Genomic DNA, 24401 nt, shown 5'->3' with positions numbered 1-24401 from the left:
TCTCTTCTAGCCCTGTAACCTTTTGGGTCTCAATTTAAGGTTAGGCACAAAGTTAATAGCAACTGTGGTTACGGTTGGGTTTAAAATCAGATAAATGGGTGGGGTTTAGCCATAATTATGGGTGGGGTTTAGCCATAATTATGACTTTGTGGCTGTATTAACTAGCGACGACCCTGGATCAACCTAGAGAAACATCGAGAGGTGAAGCCTGCATAGCAACTGTGAAGTACGATTTTCAATTGGCGCATCAATCGAAGTGGGTGCGGCTTCACTACATATCACGAAGAATATATATTTTGCTTTCTTCAGACACCGGCTGGAAAGTCTGTTTTGTTTGTCGCAGTTTTATATTTTTTTCAGCCTTGGAAAGAAATCATGAAAACTGTTTTGTCCGTGATCGCTTTCTGCTTCTTCCTGGGGTTCATAAACGCAAAAGAATGTAAGTAATTAAAGTTATCACTTTGTCATTAAAGTTATTGATGGGATTGTCTTTGTCACCCATGACCTTCGTGAAAACAGTTAGATATTTCCTTAACATTGTTTTAAGTAAACAATAAGCCTAGTATTAGGCAACTATTATTACTTGATAAAATATTGAATTCGATGTTTACTATTAGTGCCCATATATACGCATTGAATAACATTCTTAAAAGTCTAAAAATAAATCGTAAGGTTTTTGAAGTGTTTGTTTTATATCTATATATCATTTAACCCCTTATTTTTGTAGGCACAAAACTACCTCCATACTTCCATTTGTTTGTATGTGTTGAAGAGTCATGACACCTATGGGGGGGGGTAATAGGTGCAAAACGTGTTTGTGAGAGTCTTCCCTTTCCATAGAGGGGTCATAATAGTTTACCGAGGTAAAGACCGTTTGAAGTTGGATATTCAACGGATATTCGCGATTTCAAACCTCAATAGCTTTCAAACCACTTGAGCCACAGACTCCAAATAAGTGTCATGATGTTGGAAAAATTGCAGCACAACATTGCACAGGTCTTATTTTCACGATTGTGACATGAATTCGCTTTCCAAAGCTAATAAACATGTGGAAATGTGAGCAAAATGTTGTAGTCCTAGTTAGTTAGGGAGCGTAAACAAAGTTCAAACTTTTTACATTTGAATTTCAATATCTCCTTGGTCATGTGACCTAATGACTTCAAACAAGGTTCAGAATGTCCACCGACTACTCTTCTATATTGAACACCCTTTTAGTTTGTCCATTTTCATCTCACATGATTTTACATTAATTTTTCAAACTTTCAAATGTCAATAGCTCCTTGGTCGTGTGACCCAACTGATTTCAAGCAAGGTGCAGAATGTCCACTGACTACCCTTCTAATATTGCACACTCTTGTTTGTGTACTCTATAATCACACACAGTGCCACGTACATTTTTCCTAGTTTTAAATTGCAATAACTCCTTGGTCCCTAAGAAGCGTGCGGTAGATATACACCCATATTGCATAACCTCTGGTCATGTATCTTCTATATTGTTGTACATTATTATTATTTTGACAATTAGGGGGTTCAGTCCAGTGTTGTGTTTAGCCTTTTATTTATCATTTATCTATAGTAATTTGTAGTTTTTAAGGACTTATTTTCCCTGGTTTTTTATTTTATTTTTTCCACAGTATTTAACAGCGGTACACGATAGGAGAGAGACAGATAATATCTCCCTTTTGTCGTTAATATCAACCATAAAGGAAAAGGACAAAGTACGAGAGTCATGTTGTTAATTGTCCAAAGCAGGGATGGAGAGTGAGGTAGACTGGACAGGGATGGAGAGTGAGGTAGACTGGACAGGGATGGAGAATGAGGTAGACTGGACAGGGATGGAGAGTGAGGTAGACTGGACAGGGATGGAGAGTGAGGTAGACTGGACAGGGATGGAGAGTGAGGTAGACTGGACAGGGATGGAGAGTGAGCTGGTGAGGTAGACTGGACAGGGATGGAGAGTGAGGTAGACTGGACAGGGATGGAGAGTGAGCTGGTGAGGTAGACTGGTCAATACATATACTGAACAGGGATGGAGAGTGAGCTGGTGAGGTAGACTGGACAATACATATACTGAACAGGGATGGAGAGTGAGCTGGTGAGGTAGACTGGACAGGGATGGAGAGTGATCTGGTGAGGTAGACTGGACAGGGATGGAGGGTGAGCTGGTGAGGTAGACTGGACAATACATATACTGAACAGGGATGGAGAGTGAGCTGGTGAGGTAGACTGGACAGGGATGGAGAGTGAGCTGGTGAGGTAGGCTGGACAATAGATATACTGAACAGGGATGGAGAGTGAGCTGGTGAGGTAGACTGGACAGGGATGGAGAGTGAGCTGGTGAGGTAGACTGGTCAATATATATACTGGACAGGGATGGAGAGTGAGCTGGTGAGGTAGACTGGTCAATATATATACTGGACAGGGATGGAGAGTGAGCTGGTGAGGTAGACTGGACAATACATATACTGAACAGGGATGGAGAGTGAGCTGGTGAGGTAGACTGGACAGGGATGGAGAGTGAGCTGGTGAGGTAGACTGGACAATACATATACTGAACAGGGATGGAGAGTGAGCTGGTGAGGTAGACTGGACAGGGATGGAGAGTGATCTGGTGAGGTAGGCTGGACAATACATATACTGAACAGAGATGGAGAGTGAGTTAGGCTGGACAGAGATGGAGAGTGAGGTAGGCTGGACAATACATATACTGAACAGAGATGGAGAGTGAGGTAGGCTGGACAATACATATACTGAACAGAGATGGAGAGTGAGGTAGGCTGGACAGAGATGGAGAGTGAGGTAGGCTGGACAATACATATACTGAACAGAGATGGAGAGTGAGGTAGACTGGACAATACATATACTGAACAGAGATGGAGAGTGAGGTAGGCTGGACAATACATATACTGAACAGGGATGGAGAGTGAGGTAGACTGGACAGGGATGGAGAGTGAGCTGGTGAGGTAGACTGAACAGGGATGGAGAGTGATCTGGTGAGGTAGGCTAGACAATACATATACTGAACAGAGATGGAGAGTGAGGTAGGCTGGACAATACATATACTGAACAGAGATGGAGAGTGATCTGGTGAGGTAGGCTAGACAATACATATACTGAACAGGGATGGAGAGTGAGGTAGGCTGGACAATACATATACTGAACAGAGATGGAGAGTGAGGTAGGCTGGACAATACATATACTGAACAGGGATGGAGAGTGAGGTAGGCTGGACAATACATATACTGAACAGAGATGGAGAGTGAGGTAGGCTGGACAATACATATACTGAACAGAGATGGAGAGTGAGGTAGGCTGGACAATACATATACTGAACAGAGATGGAGAGTGAGGTAGGCTGGACAATACATATACTGAACAGGGATGGAGAGTGAGCTGGTGAGGTAGACTGGACAGGGATGGAGAGGGAGCTGGTGAGGTAGACTGGACAGAGATGGAGAGTGAGGTAGGCTGGACAATACATATACTGAACAGAGATGGAGAGTGAGGTAGGCTGGACAATACATATACTGAACAGAGATGGAGAGTGAGGTAGGCTGGACAATACATATACTGAACAGGGATGGAGAGTGAGGTAGGCTGGACAATACATATACTGAACAGGGATGGAGAGTGGTCTGGTGAGGTAGACTGGACAATACATATACTGAACAGAGATGGAGAGTGAGGTAGGCTAGACAATACATATACTGAACAGGGATGGAGAGTGATCTGGTGAGGTAGACTGGACAATACATATACTGAACAGAGATGGAGAGTGGTCTGGTGAGGTAGGCTGGACAATACATATACTGAACAGGGAACCACAGTAATGGTGGCCAGTAAATCAATGAATAAAAATGTAATGTTGACAAATTAAACAGAAATTGTAGACCTTTAAATCTTTATCATCATGTCAACAGACATTTTACTTCGTTTCGTGGTGTTAACTTCCTCTTTATCCCTGGTTAACTTCCTCTTTATCCCTGGTTGATGTACATTACACAGTGTTAACTTCCTCTTTATCCCTGGTTAACTTCCTCTTTATCCCTGGTTGATGTACATTACACAGTGTTAACTTCCTCTTTATCCCTGGTTGATGTACATGTCAGAGTGTTAACTTCCTCTTTATCCCTGGTTGATGTACATTACACAGTGTTAACTTCCTCTTTATCCCTGGTTGATGTACATTACACAGTGTTAACTTCCTCTTTATCCTTGGTTGATGTACATTACACAGTGTTAACTTTCTCTTTATCCCTGGTTGATGTACATTACACAGTGTTAACTTCCTCTTTATCCCTGGTTGATGTACATTACACAGTGTTAACTTCCTCTTTATCCCTGGTTGATGTACATTACACAGTGTTAACTTCCTCTTTATCCCTGGTTGATGTACATTACACAGTGTTAACTTCCTCTTTATCCCTGGTTGATGTACATTACACAGTGTTAACTTCCTCTTTATCCCTGGTTGATGTACATTACACAGTGTTAACTTACTCTTTATCCCTGGTTGATGTACATTACACAGTGTTAACTTCCTCTTTATCCCTGGTTGATGTACATTACACAGTGTTAACTTCCTCTTTATCCCTGGTTGATGTACATTACACAGTGTTAACTTTCTCTTTATCCCTGGTTGATGTACATTACACAGTGTTAACTTCCTCTTTATCCCTGGTTGATGTACATTACACAGTGTTAACTTCCTCTTTATCCCTGGTTGATGTACATTACACAGTGTTAACTTCCTCTTCATCCCTGGTTGATGTACATTACACAGTGTTAACTTCCTCTTTATCCCTGGTTGATGTACATTACACAGTGTTAACTTCCTCTTTATCCCTGGTTAACTTCCTCTTTATCCCTGGTTAACTTCCTCTTTATCCCTGGTTAACTTCCTCTTTATCCCTGGTTGATGTACATTACACAGTGTTAACTTCCTCTTTATCCCTGGTTAACTTCCTCTTTATCCCTGGTTGATGTACATTACACAGTGTTAACTTCCTCTTTATCCCTGGTTGATGTACATTACACAGTGTTAACTTCCTCTTTATCCCTGGTTGATGTACATTACACAGTGTTAACTTCCTCTTTATCCCTGGTTGATGTACATTACACAGTGTTAACTTCCTCTTTATCCCTGGTTGATGTACATTACACAGTGTTAACTTCCTCTTTATCCCTGGTTGATGTACAAGTCAGAGTGTTAACTTCCTCTTTATCCCTGGTTGATGTACATTACACAGTGTTAACTTCCTCGTTATCCCTGGTTGATGTACATTACACAGTGTTAACTTCCTCTTTATCCCTGGTTAACTTCCTCTTTATCCCTGGTTGATGTACATGTCAGAGTGTTAACTTCCTCTTCATCCCTGGTTGATGTACATTACACAGTGTTAACTTCCTCTTTATCCCTGGTTAACTTCCTCTTTATCCCTGGTGGATGTACATTACACAGTGTTAACTTCCTCTTTATCCCTGGTTAACTTTCTCTTTATCCCTGGTTGATGTACATTACACAGTGTTAACTTCCTCTTTATCCCTGGTTGATGTACATTACACAGTGTTAACTTCCTCTTTATCCCTGGTTGATGTACATTACACAGTGTTAACTTCCTCTTTATCCCTGGTACATTACACAGTGTTAACTTCCTCTTTATCCCTGGTTAACTTCCTCTTTATCCCTGGTACATTACACAGTGTTAACTTCCTCTTTATCCCTGGTTAACTTCCTCTTTATCCCTGGTTAACTTTCTCTTTATCCCTGGTTGATGTACATTACAGTGTTAAAAAATAGGACAAAAAATAAATAAATAGCATATAGGATCCAACCCTATCACAGAGTGAATAAATGTAGAGTGTTTGTAGACTTTAAGAAAAAAATATGAAGTGACAGTTTCATCCCCCACCCAAAAATGTTGTTGCATTGATGCATTGTGTCTTCTAACTGTCCAAGAATAGGATCCAAAGTGTTTGGAAATATTTGTTCCCCATAAATACAAAGGAGGAGGTGTATCCTCGTACCTCTGGCACGTCAGTCAGACTGACAGGCTGTGTAAAAACCTTTATGATGGGGCCGGCAACAGAGTTCCCATTGGCTAAGCACCACAGAGACCAATCAGGAGAGATGGAGTTCCCATTGGCTAAGCACCACAGAGACCAATCAGGAGAGAGGGAGTTCCCATTGGCTAAGCACCACAGAGACCAATCAGGAGAGAATACATACAGGTCAACAACGGCGCCAATTGAAAGTCAAGGGGTGTGTCTGTGGCTTTAGGATTACTCTCTATTTACAGAGAAACCCCTGTGGTTCAAGTCGAGCTACTCTTCCCCTTTTCGGTCTGCTCTGCGCATGTCTGAGAGTGACAGAGCCATACAGCCACTTGCAGATCTTTTCAGTGTCCATGTGAAAGATAGTTATTGGGAGGCTGGAACAGTTAGTTTAACTTCAAAAACATTTTTGTAAACAACAATGTAAAATGAAGGCCTGCAAAAGTTTACAGATTTAAGTCTAATAGCATGTGAGACGAAAGTAGACAGACATCAGGGTGTGAGATATGAAGGTACAGTCAGAGGACATTCTGAACCTTGTTTGAAGTCAGTTGGGTCACATGACCAGGGAGCTATTGAAATTTAGAATTTTGAAAAATTTATGTAAAATCATGTGACCTACCTGCCTGCCTGACTGTACCATTCCCTCCTCCCCCTGTAGCTCCCCCCAAGGTGCAGGTGTACGGCCGTAACCCAGGGCAACATGGGAAGGACAACACCCTGATCTGTCACGTGAGTGGCTTCCACCCCCCTGACATCAGCATCCAGCTCCTGAAGAACGGCGTGGAGATCCCCGACGCCAAGCAGACAGACCTGGCCTTCGAACAGGGATGGCAGTTCCACCTCACCAAGAGTGTTGGATTCACACCAGCCAGCGGAGAGGAGTACACCTGCAGAGTCCGCCACCTGAAGAATCTGAAGACCTACACCTGGGGTGAGTTACTAGTGTAGTTAGAGGAGTACACCTGGGTTGAGTTACTAGTGTAGTTAGAGGAGTACACCTGGGGTGAGTTACTAGTGTAGTTAGAGGAGTACACCTGGGGTGAGTTACTAGTGTAGTTAGAGGAGTACACCTGGGGTGAGTTACTAGTGTAGTTAGAGGAGTACACCTGGGGTGAGTTACTAGTGTAGTTAGAGGAGTACACCTGGGGTGAGTTACTAGTGTAGTTAGTAGTTAGAGGAGTACACCTGGGGTGAGTTACTAGTGTAGTTAGAGGAGTACACCTGGGGTGAGTTACTGGTGTAGTTAGAGGAGTACACCTGGGATGAGTTACTAGTGTAGTTAGAGGAGTACACCTGGGTTGAGTTACTAGTGTAGTTAGTAGTTAGAGGAGTACACCTGGGGTGAGTTAGTAGTTAGAGGAGTACACCTGGGGTGAGCTACTAGTATAGTTAGTAGTTAGAGGAGTACACCTGGGTTGAGTTACTAGTGTAGTTAGTAGTTAGAGGAGTACACTTGGGGTGAGTTAGTAGTTAGAGGAGTACACCTGGGGTGAGTTACTGGTGTAGTTAGAGGAGTACACCTGGGGTGAGTTACTAGTGTAGTTAGAGGAGTACACCTGGGGTGAGCTACTAGTATAGTTAGTAGTTAGAGGAGTATACCTGGGGTGAGCTACTAGTGTAGTTAGAGGAGTACACCTGGGGTGAGTCACTAGTATAGTTAGTAGTTAGAAGAGTACACCTGGGGTGAGTTACTAGTGTAGTTAGTAGTTAGAGGAGTACACCTGGGGTGAGTTACTAGTGTAGTTAGAGGAGTACACCTGGGGTGAGTTACTAGTATAGTTAGTAGTTAGAAGAGTACACCTGGGGTGAGTTACTAGTATAGTTAGTAGTTAGAGGAGTACACCTGGGGTGAGTTACTAGTGTAGTTAGAGGAGTACACCTGGGGTGAGTTACTAGTGTAGTTAGAGGAGTACACCCGGGGTGAGTTACTAGTGTAGTTAGAGTACACCCGGGGTGAGTTACTAGTGTAGTTAGAGGAGTACACCTGGGGTGAGTTACTAGTGTAGTTAGAGGAGTACACCTGGGGTGAGTTACTAGTATAGTTAGTAGTTAGAATAGTACACCTGGGGTGAGCTACTAGTATAGTTAGTAGTTAAATTACAGCTGCAGAGTCCCACACATACACACGTTGCTAAGTTCTATTTCAGAATCTGACTTCTGTGTGTGTGTGTGTGTGTGTGTGTGTGTGTGTGTGTGTGTGCGTGTGCGTGTGCGTGTGCGTGTGAGAGAGAGAGAGTTAATCATAATGTGCCATTGACTGACAGAAACCAACTTTTCCTATTTCCTCTACAGAATCAGATATGTAAAGGCTTCGGTGTTCATCGCTGCAGGTGTGTATGTCTGATCATTTCATTTGTAGAGAAACAGTCTATTTAGCTGGCAGTTCTTTAGCTTTGGTCACTAACAATCTCTGGTTATTGTAATACTGTAGAGAACTGAATAGGGCTGGGCGATATGGTTTGGCTGGGCGATATTTAACAATAAATGAAAGGATCCAGGTTACATTTAGCCCAAAAACTGTTACTGTTAGCCTAGGCTACTGCTAGCCCAAACACTGTTACTGTTAGACAAACACTGTTACTGTTAGCCGAGGCTACTGTTAGCCCAAACACTGTTACTGTTAGCCTAGGCTACTGTTAGACAAATACTGTTGCTGTTAGCCTAGGCTACTGTTAGCCAAACACTGTTGCTGTTAGCCTAGGCTACTGTTAGCCTAGGCTACTGTTAGACAAACACTGTTGCTGTTAGCCTAGGCTACTGTTAGACAAACACTGCTGCTGTTAGCCTAGGTTACTGTTAGCCAAACACTGTTGCTGTTAGCTGAGGCTATTGTTAGTGTTGGATCCTGTATTTTACATTATAGCCATTACCATATATATGATTGAATATTATCTGCTGTTGGCTTGTGTGGATGTATGTATGTATGTGTTATGCAACATAGCTGACTTGAAACATTGTTAACAGTTTCAGGGCCATGGGACTTTCTCATGATGGAAAAATACAGAGTAGCATGAAGACAGGAACTGTTCAATGAGTTGGGAGGGGGGCACATTCAGAGCGGGGTGTTGCGAGAACAAGTGGTCTTTTGTTAGATAACAGGAGCCAGGTGCGAGATAACGGTATGGAGCATGAGAGCCTGGATGTTCTTCACAAGCAACATTTACATCTATCAACAGAAGCGCCAAGAGGCGGGGACCCGCCTGAGCGCCTGCAATAGGCTGAGCAAGTTTAAACCACGCCCAGTCTCTACTGTGATAGGCCAACAGACGGGTTGGAACTGTCTATCACAGTATAAAGAATACTGTTTTACATACATCTTGTCAGTTCCCTGTTCTGCCCTGCGTGGTATTACAGTGAGCCCGTATATACGAAAGTTGCATTTGCCATTTATTACTTAGCTAATAAAAAATACATAGTATAAAATCGGTGGCTCATTGTTATATTTATCCTGATACCAGATTTGAATTTACGCAACTCTAACATTAGCCAAACACTGTTGCTGTTAGCCGAGGCTACTGTTAGCCAAACACTGTTGCTTTTAGCCGAGGCTACTGTTAGCCCAAACATTGTTGCTTTTAGCCTAGGCTACTGTTAGCCCAAACACTGTTGCTGTTAGCCGAGGCTACTGTTAGCCAAACACTGTTGCTGTTAGCCGAGGCTACTGTTAGCCAAACACTGTTGCTGTTAGCCGAGGCTACTGTTAGCCAAACACTGTTGCTGTTAGCCGAGGCTACTGTTAGCCAAACACTGTTGCTGTTAGCCTAGGCTACTGTTAGCCAAACACTGTTGCTGTTAGCCTAGGCTACTGTTAGCCAAAAACACACATCTGAATAGCACCCTAAGAACCGCAATCTGGATAGCTGAAAAGAAAGCATGATATTATTTGAATAGTGAAATAATTTCAAATGCCCATCCATAGGGTGGCAACACATACATTCTAAATTATTTCAATGGGGTTTTCTCCATTCTGATTGGTTTAATAAACTGTTCAATAAAACTTAAAACAAAAATAACCATCTTTAGCATGTTCATACGCTTCTGCATTTCCTGCACTCAATTTGAGATCATTTCCACACTTCCACAATAGGGCAGCACGATATGGGCAAACAATCGCAGCCGTGTTTTTTTTAAACCAAATATTGCAATTGCGATTTAGATCAAAACACCTGGGGTGAACAGTTAGAATCATGGAAATGGAATGAATATTCTAATTCTATAGTTAGAATATAATAGTGGGCACTTTGAATACAGTGTTGCTTGACATCCTACGGTGTTGTTTGACATCCTACGGTGTTGTTTGACATCCTACGGTGTTGTTTGACATCCTACGGTGTTGTTTGACATCCTACGGTGTTTGACATCCTACGGTGTTGTTTGACATCCTACGGTGTTGTTTGACATCCTACGGTGTTGTTTGTCATCCTACGGTGTTGTTTGACATCCTACGGTGTTGTTTGACATCCTACGGTGTTGTTTGTCATCCTACGGTGTTGTTTGACATCCTACGGTGTTGTTTGACATCCTACGGTGTTGTTTGACATCACATCCTACGGTGTTGTTTGACATCCTACGGTGTTTGACATCCTACGGTGTTGTTTGACATCCTACGGTGTTGTTTGACATCCTACGGTGTTGTTTGTCATCCTACGGTGTTGTTTGACATCCTACGGTGTTGTTGTGACAGGGGGCGGGGCTAGATCTGAAACATCGCTCCCCGAGTGACAGGGGGCGGGGCTAGATCTGTGTGCATGGAGAGGAGAGAGATGACTCAAGTAGCAGAGTAAACTATAAAAACGGATGTTATACACAGCGGAGTAGGGTGTAATTTAACAAACCTAACATTGAAATACCTTTTTATAGAAGGTGAAGTAAAAACCCAAACTGGTCCATGCATCAATACCGGTGTATAGTCAAATATGGTATATCGACTGTCATTCGGGGAGCGATGTTTCAGATCTAGCCCCGCCCCCAGCCCTAGTACTGCATACTGTGTAATATATACACTTTACTGAAGTAAGCATGAACCATTGTGGAAATGAAATGTGGATGAGATTAATGACTTCTTGTTGATGTTGTTGTTGTTGTTGACAACCACAGAATACACCAGCCTCCGAGAATCTCCACTCCGGACATTCCTGGGAATCATCTCCACAACACTGTCCTGTCAAAACTCATCTCCACAACACTGTCCTGTCTAAACTCATCTCCACAACACTGTCCTGTCAAAATCATCTCCACAACACTGTCCTGTCTAAATCATCTCCACAACACTGTCCTGTCTAAACTCATCTCCACAACACTGTCCTGTCAAAATCATCTCCACAACACTGTCCTGTCTAAATCATCTCCACAACACTGTCCTGTCTAAATCATCTCCACAACACTGTCCTGTCTAAATCATCTCCACAACACTGTCCTGTCTAAATCATCTCCACAACACTGTCCTGTCTAAACTCATGAAGTTCAAATCTGTGGGATTGTAAATCTGCACCAGAGAACACCATAATTGCAGCCAGGCTTATAATGTGTTAATCTATACAGTAGGACCTGGGTTATGTAATGTATCAACCTATACAGTAGGACCTGGGTTATGTAATGTGTTAACCTATACAGTAGGACCTGGGTTATGTAATGTGTTAATCTATACAGTAGGACCTGGGTTATGTAATGTGTTAATCTATACAGTAGGACCTGGGCTATGTAATGTGTTAACCTATACAGTAGGACCTGGGTTATGTAATGTGTTAATCTATACAGTAGGACCTGGGTTATGTAATGTGTTAATCTATACAGTAGGACCTGGGCTATGTAATGTGTTAATCTGTACAGTAGGTCCTGGGCTATGTAATGTATCAACCTATACAGTAGGTCCTGGGCTATGTAATGTGTTTATCTATACAGTAGGTCCTGGGCTATGTAATGTGTTAGCCCAGGTCCTATTGTATAGGTTATGTAATGTGTTAGCCCAGGACCTACTGTATAGATTATGTAATGTGTTTGCCCAGGTCCTATTGTATAGGTTATGTAATGTGTTAGCCCAGGACCTACTGTATAGATTATGTAATGTGTTTGCCCAGGTCCTACTGTATAGGTTATGTAATGTGTTAGCCCAGGACCTACTGTATAGATTATGTAATGTGTTAGCCCAGGACCTACTGTATAGATTATGTAATGTGTTTGCCCAGGTCCTACTGTATAGATTATGTAATGTGTTTGCCCAGGTCCTACTGTATAGGTTATGTAATGTGTTTGCCCAGGTCCTACTGTATAGATTATGTAATGTGTTTGCCCAGGACCTACTGTATAGGTTATGTAATGTGTTTGCCCAGGTCCTACTGTATAGGTTATGTAATGTGTTTGCCCAGGACCTACTGTATAGGTTATGTAATGTGTTTGCCCAGGTCCTACTGTATAGATTATGTAATGTGTTTGCCCAGGTCCTACTGTATAGGTTATGTAATGTGTTAGCCCAGGACCTACTGTATAGATTATGTAATGTGTTTGCCCAGGTCCTACTGTATAGATTATGTAATGTGTTTGCCCAGGTCCTAATGTATAGGTTATGTAATGTGTTAGCCCAGGTCCTACTGTATAGAATATGTAATGTGTTTGCCCAGGTCCTACTGTATAGATTATGTAATGTGTTAGCCCAGGACCTACTGTATAGATTATGTAATGTGTTAGCCCAGGTCCTACTGTATAGATTATGTAATGTGTTAGCCCAGGTCCTACTGTATAGATTATGTAATGTGTTAGCCCAGGTCCTACTGTATAGGTTATGTAATGTGTTAGCCCAGGTCCTACTGTATAGATTATGTAATGTGTTAGCCCAGGTCCTACTGTATAGATTATGTAATGTGTTTGCCCAGGACCTACTGTATAGATTATGTAATGTGTTTGCCCAGGTCCTACTGTATAGATTATTTGGGCTTTTCTCTTAGCTATGATCAGGAAATAAGTACAATTGATCAATCCAGATGTGATTGATGAGAAATGTAGAACTTTAATCTGTTTTTAAATAGCGTAGATTATTAAGTGCTTGGTTTTAAAAATCACCAAAATAAATAAAGTCTGACTTGATTGTCGTTGAACTACCAGTTATTTCCACACCCCTGTGTGGTCAGTCATGTGATCAGACACACCCCTGTGTGGTCAGTCATGTGACCAGACACACCCCTGTGTGGTCAGTCATGTGACCAGACACACCCCTGTGTGGTCAGTCATGTGACCAGACACACCCCTGTGTGGTCAGTCATGTGATCAGACACACCCCTGTGTGGTCAGTCATGTGACCAGACACACCCCTGTGTGGTCAGTCATGTGATCAGACACAACACCCCTGTGTGGTCAGTCATGTGATCAGACACACCCCTGTGTGGTCAGTCATGTGACCAGACACACCCCTGTGTGGTCAGTCATGTGACCAGACACACCCCTGTGTGGTCAGTCATGTGACCAGACACACCCCTGTGTGGTCAGTCATGTGATCAGACACACCCCTGTGTGGTCAGTCATGTGACCAGACACACCCCTGTGTGGTCAGTCATGTGATCAGACACACCCCTGTGTGGTCAGTCATGTGACCAGACACACCCCTGTGTGGTCAGTCATGTGATCAGACACAACACCCCTGTGTGGTCAGTCATGTGATCAGACACACCCCTGTGTGGTCAGTCATGTGATCAGACACACCCCTGTGTGGTCAGTCATGTGATCAGACACAACACCCCTGTGTGGTCAGTCATGTGATCAGACACACCCCTGTGTGGTCAGTCATGTGATCAGACACACCCGTGTGGTCAGTCATGTGATCAGACACACCCCTGTGTGGTCCACTTGCAATAAGAAGCAATAATCAAGCTGTAATTGTCAACACATTTATTGATTAGTCAGTCTGTCACTAGTTTTATGCATGATTGTTACAACTCATGAAATGAAAACAATGTCTAAATGATGCATACAGTATTCCAATGTAATCACAGTTAACACATTGTACTCATGATTAACCTTTACATGTCAAACCAAGAAAGCAAAACGATGGATCCATGAAGTAAGTTAAAGAAAAAGACAAGTAATCAAAATGTAGAACACAATAAAACAATATTTAGATAGTTGCAATCTGATCTAGGTAGATGTCTTAATCTATGAAATGTTTATTTTTGCAGAGAAGGCCCACTGAGACCAAAGTATATTTTTCAAAAGAAACCATGCTTCACAGAAATGCAGAATACATCATAAGGAACCAGTGATGAGAATTACAGAAAACAAAGGTGCATGAGATAAAACAAAACATTTTATTTTTTTTAAACATGTACCTTTGACCTCGGACAAGTAATCTATCAATATCCTAAAAATGCCCAAAAGGCACTAGTGGAATGGTTGAACATAAATACTAACGTTACAGTATTTGCAAAGACACCCACTGGGTGGCATTGTTGTGTTGTTCCCAGGACAACCACTGGATGGCATTGTTGTGTTGTTCCCAGGACAACAACTGGGTGGCATTGTTGTGTTGTTCCCAGGACAACCACTGGGTGGCATTGTTGTGTTGTTCCCAGGACAACCACTGGGTGGCATTGAATTAGCTGTATTTGCAACAATCTCCTACGACATATCCATAGGCTCATCACCATCTGTCGTGAAAAGAGCCTCATTCAGGAAGACGTTTTCCTGTACCTCTTCCTTAACTCTTTTCAAAACTGCCTGATTGTTGTCCTCCTCCAAACGGATGACAAAGTTCCGTAATATGGGGAGCAGAGGGAGGGCGTACTCTAACACACTCTGTTTGCTCTGAGTGCGCTTATCCTCATATTCAAAGCCACCAGTATGTATGCCAAACACTCGACCAAGGTCATCGAAGACTGGCGAGCCAGAAGATCCATGGAAGAAGGAGGTGTTGTAGGTCACAAAGTCGTCCTTGTTCTCCTGCGTCACTTCCTCGTAACGCTTTTTCTCTTTTTCAAGGGCATCGTTTATTGTGAAGATTGCATGTCCCTTTTCCCGTTTATATTTATTCGCAGCCTCCTCTCTTATCTCACTGCCAATGATGGAGGTGGGTTCCATTTGTTTCACCAGTCCACCTGGGTGTCCAATGAGGCAGGCCCCACCGCATGCTGGGACTGGGCCATATTCACGGAGGAGACCAGGAGGAACCTTTTGCCGTTGTTTCTTATTCTGAGGATCCAGCTCCAGTATGGCATAGTCTATATGATGTTTTCCCTGATGTCCATATTGAAAGTCGATCAGCAGGGTTTTTGCTCTGAATACGTTCACATCGGATCCATTTGGATTTTCATAGTTGAACTTTACAGATACATCGACTAACAACTGTATGTTTTCTCTTACATTTTCACCAAACAAATGTGCATTTGTTAGGATGTAGTTGTCAAACAGCACGAAGCCTGTCCCCAGAACACCCTGAACACCTTCAACAATCACCTGACAAACGGAGGCACCAAGTTTAATCAATTTCTTCACTCTGTGAACCTCAGAGAACTTTTGTCTGATTTTCCCGAATTCCTGCTTCATGAGATCCAACTCTTCAGGAAATGTCTTCTGTTGGCTGTCCTCCCTCCTACTTTCCATCTGCTTCACCAGATCTTCAAACTGGTTGCGAAGGATCGTCAATATTTCACCATGTTTTGGCACGGGAATGCATTTTCGTTTCTGCTTTCTTCTCGAAGAGGACTCCCCTACATCTGATGTTTGTGTTGTTAGCGTCGATGGAGACATCTGTGTGTCGTCTCCTTCAGAGTCAGGGCTTGGGTTGAACAGAGATGTTTGCGTGGTTACAATGTTTTTTGTTTTTATTGTGGAGTCAGATGTTTCCATCTTAATTGCCGTTTTCTCCTTATGCTTTGTCAGACAGATTTCAAAGTTTCTAACATTAAGTTTTTTTGCAATTTGCCCCATTGAAACCTTGCTTCCTGTTGATCGCTCAGAGAGCTGGCATCTCTGTTCAAACACAATGTTTGAGAAGCGTCCATCATTTCGTAGAGCCTTCTTCACTTCCTCCTTCTGTTTTGCATAGACACATAGAGGTCCGTAGGACTCCAGTTGTTTGTTTCCAAGTATTTGTTTTGATTTGCTGTTTTTCCCTCCCGTTGTCTCAACAGAGAAAGTTACATAATTGTCTGTTTCCTGATCCGTGACCCCTGCAGGTTCATCTGTGGCATGTGTGACCATCTCAATAGTGAGACGGTCATCCTCTTTGATCAGCCAACATGGAAAGTGCTTCACTATGTACCCCTTACAACTCTTGATGACAATGTCTTTCCCTTTCAGTGTCTTCCTGTCCATTTGGTTTAACTCCTTGAATGTGTCATTAGTTTCAAGAGCTCTCAATATTGTTCCAGGTTTGGTGCAGGTGATTTCCTCTTTGGGTATTTTATGAGTTGGGCAACTGAAGGAGAATGAGTGACAGTGTTCCGTTTCTGGATAAATCTGTAAAAGAAAATAGAATATAGATTTTTTTTGGTGTCAATATTCTCATGTTACTGAAATGGTGAGGATAAAGTATTCTGAGATACTCTGCAGTATATTTTCATCATATAGAGAAACAGTATTGTATAAATATATATAGACAAGATCCCTCTGTCCTTGATGCTGATGATGTTTTTATTATGTGACCCATCAAAGTCATGCTTAAACTAAAACAAAAATAACTTCACTTACATTGCTCTCAAGCGGCTCAGACTTCACCATGGCTGCCATTGGACCTGTGAAATGACCTGTGAAATGATTCAACATTATTAAGTCCATTGTGGTTGACAAGAGGGTCATTCCATCAATAGTGCATTTTGGGTAATTTGGTAAAAAAAAAAAAAATGTAAACTGTTTGTGTCACCTAATTGTAACATTGTCATAAAGAGCAAGTTCAACTTAATTAAAAAACATGTTTTAACATCTCAAGAGGTTAAAAGTAGACCCAGTGAAATGACGTAGCAACGAGCAGCTGACTAGGTATCTCCTTTCTCCTTCTCCAGCTCACCTGCTGACTAGGTATCCCCTTTCTCCTTCTCCAGCTCACCTGCTGACTAGGTATCTCCTTTCCCCTTCTCCAGCTCACCTGCTGACTAGGTATCTCCTTTCCCCTTCTCCAGCTCACCTGCTGACTAGGTATCTCCTTTCCCCTTCTCCAGCTCACCTGCTGACTAGGTATCTCCTTTCCCCTTCTCCAGCTCACCTGCTGACTAGGTATCTCCTTTCCCCTTCTCCAGCTCACCTGGTGACTAGGTATCTCCTTTCCCCTTCTCCAGCTCACCTGCTGACTAGGTATCTCCTTTCTCCTTCTCCAGCTCACCTGCTGACTAGGTATCCCCTTTCCCCTTCTCCAGCTCACCTGCTGACTAGGTATCCCCTTTCCTAGCTCACCTGCTGACTAGGTATCCCCTTTCCCAGCTCACCTGCTGACTAGGAATCTCCTTTCCCAGCTCACCTGCTGACTAGGTATCCCCTTTCCCCTTCTCCAGCTCACCTGCTGACTAGGTATCCCCTTTCCCAGCTCACCTGCTGACTAGGTATCCCCTTTCCCAGCTCACCTGCTGACTAGGTATCTCCTTTCCCAGCTCACCTGCTGACTAGGTATCCCCTTTCCCCTTATCCAGCTCACCTGCTGACTAGGTATCCCCTTTCCCAGCTCACCTGCCGACTAGGTATCCCCTTTCCCAGCTCACCTGCTGACTAGGTATCTCCTTTCCCAGCTCACCTGCTGACTAGGTATCTCCTTTCCCAGCTCACCTGCTGACTAGGTATCTCCTTCCCCAGCTCACCTGCTGACTAGGTATCTCCTTCCCAGGCTCACCTGCTGACTAGGTATCCCCTTTCTCCTTCTCCAGCTCACCTGCTGACTAGGTATCCCCTTTCCCCTTCTCCAGCTCACCTGCTGACTAGGTATCTCCTTTCTCCTTCTCCAGCTCACCTGCTGACTAGGTATCCCCTTCTCCAGCTCACCTGCTGACTAGGTATCTCCTTTCTCCTTCTCCAGCTCACCTGCTGACAAGGTATCTCCTTTCTCCTTCTCCAGCTCACCTGCTGACTAGGTATCCCCTTTCCCCTTCTCCAGCTCACCTGCTGACTAGGTATCCCCTTTCCCCTTCTCCAGCTCACCTGCTGACTAGGTATCCCCTTTCCCCTTCTCCAGCTCACCTGCTGACTAGGTATCCCCTTTCCCAGCTCACCTGCTGACTAGGTATCCCCTTTCCCAGCTCACCTGCTGACTAGGTATCTCCTTTCCCAGCTCACCTGCTGACTAGGTATCTCCTTTCCCAGCTCACCTGCTGACTAGGTATCTCCTTTCCCAGCTCACCTGCTGACTAGGTATCTCCTTTCCCAGCTCACCTGCTGACTAGGTAGCCCCTTTCCCCTTCTCCAGCTCACCTGCTGACTAGGTATCCCCTTTCCCCTTCTCCAGCTCACCTGCTGACTAGGTATCCCCTTTCCCCTTCTCCAGCTCACCTGCTGACTAGGTATCCCCTTTCCCCTTCTCCAGCTCACCTGCTGACTAGGTATCCCCTTTCCCAGCTCACCTGCTGACTAGGTATCTCCTTTCCCAGCTCACCTGCTGACTAGGTATCTCCTTTCCCAGCTCACCTGCTGACTAGGTATCTCCTTTCCCAGCTCACCTGCTGACTAGGTATCCCCTTTCCCCTTCTCCAGCTCACCTGCTGACTAGGTATCCCCTTTCCCAGCTCACCTGCTGACTAGGTATCTCCTTTCCCAGCTCACCTGCTGACTAGGTATCTCATTTCCCAGCTCACCTGCTGACTAGGTATCTCCTTTCCCAGCTCACCTGCTGACTAGGTATCTCCTTTCCCAGCTCACCTGCTGACTAGGTATCCCCTTTCTCCTTCTCCAGCTCACCTGCTGACTAGGTATCCCCTTTCCCCTTCTCCAGCTCACCTGCTGACTAGGTATCCCCTTTCCCCTTCTCCAGCTCACCTGCTGACTAGGTATCCCCTTTCTCTTTCTCCAGCTCACCTGCTGACTAGGTATCCCCTTTCCCAGCTCACCTGCTGACTAGGTATCCCCTTTCCCCTTCTCCAGCTCACCTGCTGACTAGGTATCCCCTTTCCCCTTCTCCAGCTCACCTGCTGACTAGGTATCCCCTTTCCCAGCTCACCTGCTGACTAGGTATCCCCTTTCTCTTTCTCCAGCTCACCTGCTGACTAGGTATCCCCTTTCCCAGCTCACCTGCTGACTAGGTATCCCCTTTCCCCTTCTCCAGCTCACCTGCTGACTAGGTATCCCCTTTCCCCTTCTCCAGCTCACCTGCTGACTAGGTATCCCCTTTCCCAGCTCACCTGCTGACTAGGTATCTCCTTTCTCCTTCTCCAGCTCACCTGCTGACAAGGTATCTCCTTTCTCCTTCTCCAGCTCACCTGCTGACTAGGTATCCCCTTTCCCCTTCTCCAGCTCACCTGCTGACTAGGTATCCCCTTTCCCCTTCTCCAGCTCACCTGCTGACTAGGTATCCCCTTTCCCCTTCTCCAGCTCACCTGCTGACTAGGTATCCCCTTTCCCAGCTCACCTGCTGACTAGGTATCCCCTTTCCCAGCTCACCTGCTGACTAGGTATCTCCTTTCCCAGCTCACCTGCTGACTAGGTATCTCCTTTCCCAGCTCACCTGCTGACTAGGTATCTCCTTTCCCAGCTCACCTGCTGACTAGGTATCTCCTTTCCCAGCTCACCTGCTGACTAGGTAGCCCCTTTCCCCTTCTCCAGCTCACCTGCTGACTAGGTATCCCCTTTCCCCTTCTCCAGCTCACCTGCTGACTAGGTATCCCCTTTCCCCTTCTCCAGCTCACCTGCTGACTAGGTATCCCCTTTCCCCTTCTCCAGCTCACCTGCTGACTAGGTATCCCCTTTCCCAGCTCACCTGCTGACTAGGTATCTCCTTTCCCAGCTCACCTGCTGACTAGGTATCTCCTTTCCCAGCTCACCTGCTGACTAGGTATCTCCTTTCCCAGCTCACCTGCTGACTAGGTATCCCCTTTCCCCTTCTCCAGCTCACCTGCTGACTAGGTATCCCCTTTCCCAGCTCACCTGCTGACTAGGTATCTCCTTTCCCAGCTCACCTGCTGACTAGGTATCTCATTTCCCAGCTCACCTGCTGACTAGGTATCTCCTTTCCCAGCTCACCTGCTGACTAGGTATCTCCTTTCCCAGCTCACCTGCTGACTAGGTATCCCCTTTCCCCTTCTCCAGCTCACCTGCTGACTAGGTATCCCCTTTCCCCTTCTCCAGCTCACCTGCTGACTAGGTATCCCCTTTCCCCTTCTCCAGCTCACCTGCTGACTAGGTATCCCCTTTCTCTTTCTCCAGCTCACCTGCTGACTAGGTATCCCCTTTCCCAGCTCACCTGCTGACTAGGTATCCCCTTTCCCCTTCTCCAGCTCACCTGCTGACTAGGTATCCCCTTTCCCCTTCTCCAGCTCACCTGCTGACTAGGTATCCCCTTTCCCAGCTCACCTGCTGACTAGGTATCCCCTTTCTCTTTCTCCAGCTCACCTGCTGACTAGGTATCCCCTTTCCCAGCTCACCTGCTGACTAGGTATCCCCTTTCCCCTTCTCCAGCTCACCTGCTGACTAGGTATCCCCTTTCCCCTTCTCCAGCTCACCTGCTGACTAGGTATCCCCTTTCCCAGCTCACCTGCTGACTAGGTATCTCCTTTCTCTTTCTCCAGCTCACCTGCTGACTAGGTATCCCCTTTATCTTTCTCCAGCTCACCTGCTGACTAGGTATCTCCTTTCCCCTTCTCCAGCTCACCTGCTGACTAGGTATCTCCTTTCCCCTTCTCCAGCTCACCTGCTGACTAGGTATCCCCTTTCCCCTTCTCCAGCTCACCTGCTGACTAAGTATCCCCTTTCCCCTTCTCCAGCTCACCTGCTGACTAGGTATCTCCTTTCTCTTTCTCCAGCTCACCTGCTGACTAGGTATCTCCTTTCTCTTACCCAGCTCACCTGCTGACTAGGTATCCCCTTTCCCAGCTCACCTGCTGACTAGGTATCCCCTTTCCCAGCTCACCTGCTGACTAGGTATCCCCTTTCTCTTTCTCCAGCTCACCTGCTGACTAGGTATCTCCTTTCTCTTTCTCCAGCTCACCTGCTGACTAGGTATCTCCTTTCCCCTTCTCCAGCTCACCTGCTGACTAGGTATCTCCTTTCTCTTTCTCCAGCTCACCTGCTGACTAGGTATCCCCTTTCTCTTTCTCCAGCTCACCTGCTGACTAGGTATCCCCTTTCTCTTTCTCCAGCTCACCTGCTGACTAGGTATCTCCTTTCTCTTTCCCAGCTCACCTGCTGACTAGGTATCTCCTTTCTCTTTTTCCAGCTCACCTGCTGACTAGGTATCCCCTTTCTCTTTCTCCAGCTCACCTGCTGACTAGGTATCCCCTTTCTCTTTTTCCAGCTCACCTGCTGACTAGATGTTTAATGTTTCTTTTGAATTTTTTTTAAATAAAATAATAGTTTCACCATATTAAAATGAGAGTTCAGTTCACGTACATAACAGGTATGATCTTGAAATGAGGGACAATTGTAAATTCATCACTAATCACGTTGTATAATTTAAAAAATCTTCAAAAATGACTGTCAAAGCTAGATAACGATGGAGGGAGAGAGATGGAGAGTAAAATGGTCAGAGTTAGGTGTTGTCTCATTTGTGTCTGGAAGTAGCTAGAAAGCTAGCCATCGTTAGCCAGTTAGCTTGGGCGCTTTACTATCTTTGTGAGGTCAGAAAGTTCCGGTCAACGCTATTCTTCGGCCAGAGCGTCCATTGGGAAGCGAACCGCTCTGAATTTACCAACGCCCAGCGTGCACTCTGGCACTCCATATTGAATTTACCAACGCCCAGCGCGCACTCTGGCACTCCATATTGAATTTACCAACGCCCAGCGCGCACTCTGGCACTCCATATTGAAGTTACCAACGCCCAGCGCGCACTCTGGCACTCCATATTGAATTTACCAACGCCCAGCGCGCACTCTGGTACTCCATACCCAGCGCGCACTCTGGCACTCCATATTGAATTTACCAACGCCCAGCGGCACTATGGCACTCCATATTGAATTTACCAACGCCCAGCGTGCACTCTGGCACTCCATATTGAATTTACCAACGGCCAGCGCGCACTCTGGCACTCCATATTGAATTTACCAACGCCCAGCGCGCACTATGGCACTCCATATTGAATTTACCAATGCCCAGCGCGCACTCTGGCACTCCATATTGAATTTACCAATGCCCAGCGGCACTATGGCACTCCATATTGAATTTACCAACGCCCAGCGTGCACTCTGGCACTCCATATTGAATTTACCAACGCCCAGCGCGCACTCTGGCACTCCATATTGAATTTACCAACGGCCAGCGCGCACTCTGGCACTCCATATTGAATTTACCAACGGCCAGCGCGCACTCTGGCACTCCATATTGAATTTACCAACGCCCAGCGCGCACTATGGCACTCCATATTGAATTTACCAATGCCCAGCGCGCACTCTGGCACTCCATATTGAATTTACCAACGCCCAGCGCGCACTCTGGCACTCCATATTGAATTTACCAACGCCCAGCGGCACTATGGCACTCCATATTGAATTTACCAACGCCCAGCGTGCACTCTGGCACTCCATATTGAATTTACCAATGCCCAGCGGCACTATGGCACTCCATATTGAATTTACCAACGCCCAGCGCGCACTCTGGCACTCCATATTGAATTTACCAATGCCCAGCGGCACTATGGCACTCCATATTGAATTTACCAACGCCCAGCGCGCACTCTGGCACTCCATATTGAATTTACCAACGCCCAGCGCGCACTCTGGCACTCCATATTGAATTTACGAACACACCCTGTGTTGTTACACAATAGTATGGTGGTAATAACACAAGTTTATCCATCCAAAACTTTTCAATAATTGACCACTTGTCTTTTGAACTCACCTGTTGTACGGACTAGTAGGGTGGTAATAACACAAATGGACCCGCCAAAAAGGCCAGGATCTTACTCTCCAAAAATGTCCCTCCTACTGGACCAGATTCTTCTTTAACATGTCCGTTTATGTGAGGCTCCGGTTCCCGAGCTCTTCACTACACGTAACTCGTCCTCACTCATTTCCATTTCACTTCCAGCCCTCGACATTGTGTTTCTACTTGACACCAGTCCCCCCCCCCCCACCCACTTTCACAACAACTAGCCTACAGTCCGGAAAACTAAGCCCTGTTCTACTCGGTTAAATTAACCAGTACACACTTCACAACTCCTATACAGACTCGTCTACATTTAGCTAACCTTGTCCAATTACTATTTTGTGACATTGTGTGTTTGTTAATAGTACCAACCTGTAAAACAGGAGACAAGATGCGGCAGGATAACGTTTGCGTCTGTCCCGTTAGGCTTCTCTCGGAAGAATGAGGAAGTTACAGCAGTTCATTAAAAAAAAGGTGACCAGATGTGAAGACAAAACCTACTATTTGCCTCCGACTACTGGCAACAATAGGTATAAATGCATTTCAATAGGAAACCAATGGGAGGACTCAAGTAATACCCGGAATGAATCAGAAATTAAAATATTCCTCTTAAAAATGAAAGAAAAACACAAAAGTGATAATAGATTTTACCTGTGTCACAAATGCAATTGATATCTGCAATTGTTCTGTGCAGTGTAGACTACTCTTCACTGATAAACTGTGTTTTGTACAGTGTAGGCTACTCTTCACTGATAAACTGTGTTCTGTGCAGTGTAGACTACTCTTCACTGATAAACTGTGTTCTGTGCAGTGTAGACTACTCTTCACTGATAAACTGTGTTCTGTGCAGTGTAGACTACTCTTCACTGATAAACTGTGTTCTGTACAGTGTAGGCTACTCTTCACTGATAAACTGTGTTCTGTACAGTGTAGGCTACTCTTCACTGATAAACTGTGTTCTGTGCAGTGTAGACTACTCTTCACTGATAAACTGTGTTCTGTACAGTGTAGGCTACTCTTCACTGATAAACTGTGTTCTGTACAATGTTGGCTACTCTTCACTGATAAACTGTGTTCTGTGCAGTGTAGACTACTCTTCACTGATAAACTGTGTTCTGTGCAGTGTAGACTACTCTTCACTGATAAACTGTGTTCTGTACAGTGTAGGCTACTCTTCACTGATAAACTGTGTTCTGTACAGTGTAGGCTACTCTTCACTGATAAACTGTGTTCTGTGCAGTGTAGACTACTCTTCACTGATAAACTGTGTTCTGTACAGTGTAGGCTACTCTTCACTGATAAACTGTGTTCTGTACAATGTTGGCTACTCTTCACTGATAAACTGTGTTCTGTACAGTGTAGGCTACTCT

At 44.7% G+C, this 24401-nt stretch overlaps 2 protein-coding genes across 3 annotated transcripts; one reads left to right on the top strand and one right to left on the bottom strand.

The window, feature by feature from the left end:
- Positions 1–295: 295 nt before the first annotated feature.
- On the top strand, positions 296–7014 carry LOC139379630 (beta-2-microglobulin-like). The gene is made up of 2 exons (XM_071122434.1): positions 296–439; positions 6716–7014. Exons 1-2 carry the CDS (start codon positions 376–378, stop codon positions 7003–7005), a joined length of 354 nt encoding a protein of 117 aa, XP_070978535.1. The 5' UTR covers positions 296–375; the 3' UTR covers positions 7006–7014.
- Positions 7015–14244: 7230 nt separating this feature from the next.
- LOC139379613 (serine protease FAM111A-like) lies at positions 14245–23458 on the bottom strand. Of its 2 annotated transcripts, none has more exons than XM_071122411.1 (3): positions 23404–23458; positions 16732–16787; positions 14245–16500 (listed from the first exon to the last, which is right to left on the bottom strand). In XM_071122411.1, exons 2-3 carry the CDS (start codon positions 16768–16770, stop codon positions 14662–14664), a joined length of 1878 nt encoding a protein of 625 aa, XP_070978512.1. In that variant the 5' UTR covers positions 16771–16787; positions 23404–23458; the 3' UTR covers positions 14245–14661. The 2 variants fall into 2 exon arrangements, with proteins under 2 accessions (XP_070978512.1, XP_070978513.1); XM_071122412.1 differs by lacking the exon at positions 23404–23458 and adding an exon at positions 23005–23075.
- Between the last annotated feature and the right edge of the window lie 943 nt (positions 23459–24401).

Source organism: Oncorhynchus clarkii, chromosome 21 (assembly GCF_045791955.1).
Source record: "Oncorhynchus clarkii lewisi isolate Uvic-CL-2024 chromosome 21, UVic_Ocla_1.0, whole genome shotgun sequence".
Taxonomy (NCBI): Eukaryota; Metazoa; Chordata; class Actinopteri; order Salmoniformes; family Salmonidae; genus Oncorhynchus; species Oncorhynchus clarkii.
This window is presented reverse-complemented; position numbering and strand designations above follow the sequence as displayed.